This window comes from Macrosteles quadrilineatus, unplaced genomic scaffold (assembly GCF_028750875.1).
Source record: "Macrosteles quadrilineatus isolate MER2022 unplaced genomic scaffold, UCM_ALF_1.0 Scaffold_9__3_contigs__length_116548681, whole genome shotgun sequence".
Taxonomy (NCBI): Eukaryota; Metazoa; Arthropoda; class Insecta; order Hemiptera; family Cicadellidae; genus Macrosteles; species Macrosteles quadrilineatus.
This window is the reverse complement of record NW_026542602.1, coordinates 105585054-105596023: the sequence shown is the minus strand read 5'-3', so window position 1 is coordinate 105596023 and position 10970 is coordinate 105585054. Positions and strand designations below refer to the sequence as shown.

At 35.4% G+C, this 10970-nt stretch overlaps 1 protein-coding gene across 1 annotated transcript in view; it reads right to left on the bottom strand.

The window, feature by feature from the left end:
- The window catches only part of LOC129003934 (fibrillin-2-like), a 165924-nt gene that overhangs the window by 37965 nt on the left and 116989 nt on the right, over positions 1-10970 (bottom strand). Inside the window, exons 45-52 of the mRNA XM_054432279.1 lie at positions 10568-10700; positions 9430-9678; positions 7610-7819; positions 6048-6173; positions 5185-5294; positions 3622-3751; positions 2889-3061; positions 1954-2148 (exon numbers count right to left, since the gene is read on the bottom strand). Of these exons, the coding sequence (XP_054288254.1) occupies positions 1954-2148; positions 2889-3061; positions 3622-3751; positions 5185-5294; positions 6048-6173; positions 7610-7819; positions 9430-9678; positions 10568-10700 (1326 nt within the window). The remainder of the gene's footprint in view (positions 1-1953; positions 2149-2888; positions 3062-3621; positions 3752-5184; positions 5295-6047; positions 6174-7609; positions 7820-9429; positions 9679-10567; positions 10701-10970) is intronic.

Below are 10970 nucleotides of genomic sequence, written 5' to 3'. Positions count from 1 at the left end.
ATCATTCTTAAAATCTACCTAAAACTATGTTTTTTTGATCAGTTGTTTTTATAAGTAATGTGAAATGTAAATGTTATAGAAATTTGGAGAACTTTAAAGACAGATAGAATCTATCTGTTCATCACAGGGCGTCTAGTTCCATTAAAAAAATTCATGACAAATTTAATAACAAAGTTATAATTTTTGTTATCCAACGCTCACCTTTCAATATATTTTGCTATAAAATGCAGACCCTGGAGTTTCGACACTGTAAAATCTAACTTTGGTAATCTGTCACAATAGACGAATTGTGGATATTTATAGGCATGCACAGTGGATGCGATACTCCCTGGTGTGGATTAACGTCCGCACAGGTGAGTACTACGACTATCCACAGTACTATCCTGATAATTAGACCAATTTGTATATACCAAAGGCAAAAATGTGGTTCGGATTCCACTATAAACTGTAGGTCGCTTAGTTGCCATTAGCTGTTTGGGCTATTAATTAACAGCTGTGTCTAAGGAATGTTGGCCTTAGTCACTAACAAGACTAAAGATCCCGCCACTCACCCTACACTCATCTCCATTCATACTTGGCTTAAAATTCCTACTTTGTATGGTCGCCATTTCATTTAGAAGTACAGTCTAACCTTGATATAACGAACCTCGATATAACGAATTCCTTGATATAACGATTTTTTTTTAATCCCCTAGAACTCTCCATAAGACACAATGTATATTTTACCTCTACATAACGAACAAACCATAACAACGACCTTGATTTAACGAATTTTTCGTGATTTCGGCTAAAATAAGACACCTCAATATAACGAATTTATCATTGTCAGAACCTCTACATTGCGAATTTAACCTCTGCATAACGAATTGTCTCCGTCTTTCCCTCGATATAACAAATCCCCCACCCAATTATTGTTTTGGGAAAATCTGTTTCTTTATCAAATGAAATGGAAAGGTCACGTCATCCCTTGCGCTAACATTCGTCTGCTCCGTTTTACATCTTTGTCTGCTGTCGCTGCGCGCGCTATGTTGCAACTGAGAACTGAACTGATTTCATTCACTGAGGACTGATGACGACGTAATGTTTAGTAAGCTGTGATTGGGCGATATGGGAAAGCTATGGTGAATTGTACAATTTTTGGATAAAGAGAAAACTAAGAAAGAATATAAAAACAAAACCAAAGAGAAAGAATAGCAACATCGTTATCTTAACATTCCTTTTACGAGTGTTTTTATAATCCTTAAGTTGGCTATGATTATACACTTTTATAATGGCTTATCTAATACTTTATTGTTTTCAATACGATTTGTTTCAACTAGCAACACCAATGCTATAGTTAATGATTATTATTGACATTCCTCTGTTGTGATAAATCAGTACTGTACTGTAAGTAACCTACCGGCCTATCACGAGCAGTAGCTTACAAAACTTTCTACTGTTTTGTTTTATTCTTTACATGGTTTTTGACTACGCAATACAGTGTTTGGCTAGGTTTTAGGAGGGTTAGAACAAGCTGTGATTTTAAACTTACAGTTTTTAACCTGTACCAAGGTCAATGCCTTTGTCATGATTGCGCAATATTCAAGATCCCTCCCCTTTATTTTGCCGAATAATTTAGGTTCTACTGTACAATGTAAACACTGTAGGCCTACTGTAAAGTACTGTAGCGTAGCCTATGCTACTTTAATTGTATTTTAATGAGGTCAAATCCCAACCTATATTGACCGACGCTGGTTCTGAACCTCGACTTAGCGAAATTCCTGCAAACCTTACCTCTATATAACGAACCTCGTTTTAACAAAATCCTTGATATAACGAATATTCAGTTCGGTCCCTTCAGATTCGTTATACTGAGGTTGGACTGTATTAAGTATTAAATAAAAAGAATAGTATGTACGGTAGTCCACTCAAGTTCCAAACCAAAGCTTACATATTTACCAAAATACAAATTACCTGGATGCAGACAAGCATTGCCTGGTCAAACTGGAAGCCGTCTGGACAGCCACACCGGTACGAGCCAATAGTGTTGAAGCACTTCTGATCCCCACAAGGATTCTGTGAGCACTCGTTGTCATCCACACACTGGTTGTAGTACACATGTTGCAGGAAACCATCCGGACAACCGCATCTGTAGGTGCCCATGAAGTTCTGTAACAAACAACAAATATGATTTATTGAATACTTGCTCTTCCTTTGCTTCATAAGATGTGAGGAAGCAGAATAAGAGGTTCTACTGTATAAAACAGTTACACATTCAATGAATAACTTCTTAATCAGCATTAATTTTTGAGATTGGTAGATCTCAATACACTTGCTAGATACACTCGATTGTTCACAAACCCCCAGAAAAAATCACACAACAAATTTTGTCTCTATAAACCATTCAATACACAGTGCTTTCAACTGCACCTCCAAATTGCAACTTAATGTTTTGAAAATTAAAACGTGGCAACAACAATAGCTGATTAATGCTGATTACTGTTGAAGGGTACCAAAAAAACTTGAAGACATCAGCTTTAAAACTAGCTATAGTTGACTTTTCTTTTCTACAACCCTTGGTAACACGCATATTAAGGTGTAGATTCAGTTATTAAGTTATTCATTCATTCATCTATTCATTAATTAAGTAAACTAGTGGTAGTGCTGGACGTTGGAATGCAATTTTGATAAAATAGATTGAAATGGATTAAAAGCACCTTGCAAACCATAACTAATCTACATTAGTAAGTGTCTGTGCATACAACAATACAAAGACTTAAAGTTGGTAAAAATTTGCACAGTTAAATTACTAATCTTTGTAGTTCAAAAGGGTTAAATAGTGCTCAAAGGCAGTTTTAATAGGGACAAAGAAAGGCCACAGGGGCATCCCCCGTTCCACTCATCCTTACCTGACAGCCATGTTCACACTTGGAATCATCAGTGCACTCGTCTGCGTCTTGGCAGTAAGATCCTGTCTTGTCCAGCTTGAAGCCCCGGGGACACAAACATCGGAAGCTGCCTAGAGTGTTGACACACTTGCCAGGCAGAGGACACATGGCGTCTGTCTCACATTCATCTATGTCTGTAGAAAATAAAAGAGTAAACAAATGCCATAACTGTGTTTAGCTTGTTCAAAATTTTAATAATTTCTGCAACAAAGTGCTGCCCAATCGTATGTTAGTCCTGATGATGACCAGTGTAATTAATTTGCCAAAATGCATAGCCATTATATATAATCTTTTATATGTATTTACTGTATGTATATGTTTGCTGTATTGTTGCATATAAAATTGTGTCATTTTGCTTGTAAATATGTTTAAAAGCTCCATATTTATTTGAAATTATCAAACCATGAAAGTAAACTTTGGGGGAAACAGATGGAGAAATCAATTAATTTTGTCTGGCTAGCTGAGTGTTCATAATGCTTGCCTTCAAATCTAAAGGTTGCTGGTTCAATTCCTTGTGAGGTAGAATCTGGATCCAAATGCTATTTGTCATTGGGCTATCAATTGATAATGCTATCTAATCTAACAGAAGATCTAACAAGTAAGTTAGATAGTGGGTGGTTCCCTTCAAAAATGTAAAAACAAAGACAATTGCATTAAGATAATAAAACAAATAACAATAAGGTAGGTGACTTACCCAGACAATGGTCGCCGACCTGGTTGTACCCTGAAGGACAAGCACACTGGTAACTGCCCTGAGTGTTAACACATTGATGTTGGCACACATGCTGTCTTGTGGCACACTCGTCCAAGTCCACACAGCTCACCTGAATATCAGATCAGCAAAGGTAATGCTAACATACAAAATACAGACAACTCTTGATAGTCTTCATATCTGGCACTAAAAGTACTGGGAGGGATTTAGATTACCAGTATATTTATCGGATTTCAGTATTTTTAGGATTATACCGAACATTATGCTAAATTTATATTTATAATATAACCTAAGACAAATCAAGTTATGAATCCTTTTGTGTGTTTTTCTGTTATTTGGCTTTGAATTAAATCGGTTTGATATTATTTAAGAAAAAGAATATTTATTGAATACAAACCCTAGGGGGTGTGTAAATAATTGAATGATTGTTTTAGTGTTGAGCAGGGCTCAATATTATTGAATAGGCCTAATATACAGGGTGTCCATAAAAAACGTTTCAGGACTTTGGGAAATGAATCCCCATACTAAAAGGAAGAAAAAAGTTTATGGGAAGGTATGTCCGAAAATGCATATTAACCCAGATATCCGCCATTTTGTTTTTTATACAAAAATATTTTTATCTGTAAAGTTTTTTATTCGACGATTATGAAATTTGGTATACATGTTAACATACACAAGACCTATGATAGAAAAAATAATAAAGTTGTTCCAATTGTAAATTTCAAAATGGCGGCCGTTTGAATTTTTCTAACTTAAATAACTCAAAAACGGCTAATTCTATGAAAAAATGTCAAGAATACTTTTTTTAGCATTTTTAATTTCCTATCAAACGATACCAAGATCAAAAAGATCGGACAAAAGATAACTGAAATATAACGTTTTTTGTGTAAAAATAAGGCAAAGTTAGTCGGGGAACCCTTAATTTTTGCCTTATTTTTACACAAAAAACGTTATATTTCAGTTATCTTTTGTCCGATCTTTTTGATCTTGGTATCGTTTGATAGGAAATTAAAAATGCTAAAAAAAAGTATTCTTGACATTTTTTCATAGAATTAGCCGTTTTTGAGTTATTTAAGTTAGAAAAATTCAAACGGCCGCCATTTTGAAATTTACAATTGGAACAACTTTATTATTTTTTCTATCATAGGTCTTGTGTATGTTAACATGTATACCAAATTTCATAATCGTCGAATAAAAAACTTTACAGATAAAAATATTTTTGTATAAAAAACAAAATGGCGGATATCTGGGTTAATATGCATTTTCGGACATACCTTCCCATAAACTTTTTTCTTCCTTTTAGTATGGGGATTCATTTCCCAAAGTCCTGAAACGTTTTTTATGGACACCCTGTATATTCAAAGTTTCAAGCAGATAATAAACATAGTGAATCAAACCCCAATGACAACAAAATATGTCATAACTATTGTGTGGTTTTGTTGTTTTAATTTATACTTCAACCTTATTTTCAAAACCTTCATGATAAGGATTGTAATCATCACAAGTGTGGCCTCAGAATATAACACTCCAAACTCTTTAACTTACACCATCAGAGTGCAAAGTGTATCCTGCAGCACATGAACATGTGAAGCTGCCCTCAGTGTTCTGACAAGCGAACTGACACGGGGAAGGCTTCTGATCACACTCGTTAACATCTGTAACACATAGTATGGCATTTAATGTGACAATAATTTAGATGGAAGAAAAAAAACCCAGTGGCTCATTGAACACTTGCATGTTTAACATAGAAATGTATAGTATAACATTACTGATGTATATGTAAGAAAATAAATAAAGTGTAGGCTTTTTCCTTCAGTCCGTGCTATGCATCTCTACTTAAAAGTTTTACTAGTAGTTCCTTATTCCTAAGCAGTTAAATTTTAATTTTTCCTTTGTCTACTTTTTAAGATTTCTGGAAAAATATTTTTAAGATTAGTCACATTTTTTAGAAATTTTCAACATACAAAGAGGTTATATGTGATTTAAAGTGTAAATTTAATCAGGCCAAACATTAATTAGAATTCTGGGCTACAATCAGCGATTTAGTTACATACCGTTTTAAGGATGAGAAAACTACAACTAATTATGAAAGTAAACGGCTAGAGGGAAGAGAGAGTGATTTCAAATACATAAAAAACTAACTAAAGTGGACCAATGACGACCATAACATTAATTTGTGAAAAGCTAACAAACTCATGGTCTTTAAGATCAAATTGTGTCACACCACTAACATGTACTATCATTTGTGTCTCTTTATAGATAGTCATCTTCAGTCAAGAAGGGCTGCTAATGTGTTCGTTATGTTAGTAATGTGACACAGTGGTTTCACATTAAAGGCCACAATCGTGTTATTAATACTAACCAATGAAGCCTTATTTCTATTGTCAATAAACTATGTTTGACCTTACCTCTACAGTGCTTGCCAGTGTGGTCCGGCTTGTACCCCTTGTTACATAAACAGCGGTACGAGCCGAGAGTATTGATGCAGCGGCCATTGCGACACAAGTCTGGGATTGTCTGGCACTCGTCAATGTCTGTCAACAAAATTACATTTAGGTTACAAAATCCAGCAGGACCTAAAAGGCTGGATTAAATAAATTTTAGAGTTTACCTCCTTAAATTAGCAGACTAGTTTATTTCTTATCATCTATCCATCAAAGCTGTTATTTAATTGTCTAACTTGGCAACTTCTTTAAGCCTTGCCCTCCCACATGGACCAATAAATCAAGACATTCCTGCCTTAGTTTCATGTTCTGTCACGCTACCGACTGAGCCACTAACTGACACATCTTGTTTGCTAGCTTACTTAGTGTGTCAATTACAAATTGTGTCAATAAGTTGAAAAAATTGAATTCAACTACTGTCGCTTACTCACAAAAAGAACATGGGGTTAGTAAGAGATATAAAGATAACTTTACACCACACGTATATTTTTCCTGGATAAAACTGACATTACAATTGACCCTCTGAAAAAGTCATTACGATTATGATGGTTGATCAGGGTGTCCACAAAAGATTTGTTATTAATTTCCATGAATTTCCATGACTATCCATGACCATTTACCATTGATTTCCATGACTCACGAACTAAACACGCAAATTATAATATAACATACACACACAAATAATACTGCCTGGGCATGTTATTTTGCAGAAAATACTAAAATATGTAATAACATATAACAATGGAGTACAATAGGTACAACAATGAACTAAAACAAACCGAAAAATCATAAAATAATACAACTGTAATAAATTGAATTGTCGAACATCTGTGAAAAATCCTGAAAAATGCTACAACAGTCCAGGTTACGGCTGACTAGAGCATTGAATGGTCCCTTCAAATCCATCCATAATTGGAAATTTCCATGACTTTCCATGACTTCTTGCCTATTTCCGTGACTTTCAATGACCAAAATTTGTTTCCATGACTTTCCATGACTATCCCTGACTTTCCAGAATGTGGACACCCTGTTGATATAGCTGGGTAGCTAAGTGACCATTTTGCTCGCCTAGTAATGAGAATGCTGCTGGTTTGATCCTAACAAAAGTCAAAATATTTGTTAATGATTTTAAATTGGACCCAGCTTTTCTGATAATTGGGATTTGAATAAATGATCCAGGCTAAATATGTAATTGATCATAGTTGGTAACAAAGCTGTCATCTCATTCATTCAATAATCATTGTTCCACTCATATTCTCTTTCAAATACCCACCAGGGAGTGTCCCAGTCATGAAAATTTAATCTAAATATCAGTGAAGTAAAACTTTAAACACCTCTTATGTATCTCAACATTTCTGATATCTAATATACTGGGTGAACTTGTAGAAATAGTGACTTTTCAAAGCTTACCATTAATTTAGTGACAAATATTCACACTAAATCCGCCATGTGACGTTTCCCATTGTGTCAAATTATCATAAGGAAAACATTCAAATATTTTACGTCTATAAGCTTATGATACTGACCGCTGCCGTCAATGGAGTAGCCGGTGTCCAGACACAGTTGTTGGTACTCCTCAGACCCCGGGCTAGGACACAGTTCACACAGTGGTCCCCACGCAGCTCCCATGGTGCAGCAGCAGTCAGCCTTCGTCACTGACATCAGTCCCTCACTGTGTGTCACCTGACTACATCGGCCGTTCATAAGCTTGCGGAAACAGTAGCCTTGCCGCTCATCTGCAACATATCACGTTTGCTAAAGAGCAATAAGCAAACCAACAAAAGAACTTATTTACAATCCAAGAAAATCTTATTTTATGAACATAATAGTGCATTTTCCACTTCCAACCGTTCAGTATTCACTATTCAGTAGACACAAAACGAGCGGCAGAAAGTAGTTGTGCACAGTAGACAACAAACCAATAGCTGTGCTTCACATTCAACCAATTGCTGACCTCAAGATGTTAACCAGTTTTGTGCTAAAGCCTTGTAAGTTTGAAATTTCTCATGAATGAAACATGTGTTGATGGTATACTTTTAATCAATAATTTACAAGCATTACTTTAGTTTTCTAAACATAAACATAACTGTTAGAATTAAGTTTTTGGGGCCAAATGTATTTTAGTTCTAAGCTTATGCTTGGAAAAATACAAGTCTCGGCACATGTAGGTAGGCCTACACTACAATAGGTCACATAACTAAAATAAGTGTTGATGTGTCAAATTGTTAAAGTCAATCAACACTCCTTTAAAACTGCTTAGATTTGTAATAAATGTGTTTTTGAATAACCTTTAACTATGTTACTACGAGTTCATGAACTACTCAAGGACTGACCAAGGGACAAAGTACATTGTTATCAAAAACAAGTTTATCTCTATGAGCTAAACAAGCCAAATTTTCCTGGCTTTTGCAGCAAGTTTGTTTATAAAATGTTGTACTAGGTTTGCCTGATCTCTATCAAGCTCACGTCCTAGCCAAGCAAAACAGATAAAATCTGAGAGTCGTATTGAGTAGCTCATCAACTACTATTCCATTTAGTTTCCACACCTATGGGGATATAAGTCTCCTCATAGTATTCGAAAGCGAAAATTTATTGTGAAAGGAAATTGACGCTCCACCAAGTATAAATTGCAATCTGTGATTTGATTTCTGTGGTCTTAATCAATCACTGTCGCGATAGAAACTGGTGGATACTCACTGCCTGTCCCATTGTGCAAAAGAAGCCTGCTTTTAGCAGACTCACTAAGCCAATTATTCACATTTTCTAAGTCAAAACACTTGTCTGTATACACGTCTGTTAACTGGCAACATTACACAACCGGAATTGACCCCCTTTCAAGAGAAAAATAATCACAGAACGTGATTCAAGGTTGGCGGGGGGGTAAATTTTTTTTACATATTTTTTTTAATACTTTGACGAGACTAATCGTTCCACAAGGGTGGGAACCACATAAATAGGTAGTAGTGGATGAACCAAGAAGCACGATGTTGGTCTCATATTTAATCTAGCTTACTTGGCAAAAACAGGAAGCTCAATGGTGACCTTTAACGGACAACCCTCGTAACCATTCCATGTAAGATCTAAGATGAATCTTATACCTTTCCAAAATTAAATCATCCATCATCAAATTGCATTTTCCGTACAGATTTTGTATCTACAAACAATTTAAAAAAGAGCCAAGAAATTTTATGAAAGTTTTAAGTGTAAATCCAATCAACTTATATTACTGCAATTTATAAATCTAATTTACACTAGTATAGAACAAAATTAATACAATCCTTTATACAAAAGTTTCTAACTATTTAGAAATAATAAATAATCATAAAATTATAAACTGTCCACCTACCTATGCACTGTTTGTAATCATAGCTCAGTTTGAAGCCTTCAAAGCAGTCACATCGGTAGCTGCCTTGCATATTGACACAGCGACCATTAAGGCACACATTAGGCAACGTAACACACTCGTTGATGTCTCGACAGTCGTCAGTGTTGCCAACCTGTGTGTAGCCGTCCGGGCAGTTGCAGAGGAACGAACCAATCAGGTTCTTACAGTTGTACTTGCAGTTGTTGGCTGGTGTCACACACTCGTCGACATCTAGAAAACAATTGGAATTATTTATGTAAATTTATTTATTATATCTGCTAAAAAAAAAAAAAAATAATTTACAATTGTTGTGTGATGGATAAATTACATGTATGTTTAATAAAATTTTCTAAACAGGTTTCCACATAATTATAAGTTTCTATGATTCTGTTTTCATCCATTGCAAAATTTGTTTTGAGAGTTAAAAATGGGGAAAAACTATTTTTAGTAACACTATAAACTTAGTTTCTATAGTCCAATCATGTGGGTTTGCGAACTAGTTAGAATAAACATAAGTCAACTTGTTTGTACCCAATTTCAATAAAATTGTGTGATTTATTTACTCAAGTTATCGATCTATTGGACAAATGCAAACACACATATTTGAATAGACGGTGAAAAAAATTTGTTCCCAGGTCTAGGTCTTACCTTAAGACCAATGGTACTGAAATAGCTTATTCCCTATATGGAAGTCTGTTAAAACTACACAAGATAACTACGGAGATAACCTAAGTTTATATTAGGAATGGACGGGTTTGAATCGTCGTTATGACTTCGTCTCCTGCGTTCGCGGACCTATCTCTCGCAATAGCGGTGTCATCGGCGCTCGCGGAGCGGCAAAATCGCCGACGATCAGACAAAATCCCGTCCCGAAAAATTCCCGAATCAAATGTAATCCCGTCCCGATAATCGGGAATATTGTTTTCTCAAAAAATTCCTGAAATTTCGGGACCCGTCCATCCCTAGTTTATATGAAGGCTACAAAAATAGCCCTGTACAAATTTACATACCTCGGGAATTTATTTTAAATTTCTATTTAAATTTACTGAGTCTATTGACTAGGAAAGCCAAATTAATCATAAAGATTCATCAGAGATCAGCTTCAAAAAGCTATACTCACCGACACAATGTCTGCCGTCAGGAGCCAGTGAGTAGCCGTAAGGGCAGATACAGCGGTACGAGCCAGGCACGTTGTGGCAGCGGAAGGCACATTGGTTGTTCGTCTCTAGACACTCGTTAATGTCTTCACAAGTCTGCACAGTGAGGTGAACATTGGTTGTATAATCCCCAATCAACTTATGTCAAATCTAAATACTGGCGTCCTAGTATGTTAATGTAATCTAGTTCTCCATTCAAAACTGTGCATACAAGTATTTCAAGAAGGACATATCCTTTTTCAGAATATGCATAACCTAACTGCAGCAAACATGCAGACTAGGCAAGTTTCTTGTTACTTTGATGAGTTTTTCATTCTAAGAAGGTTCAATATCAAAATAAATTAACACTTACGTCTATACTCATTG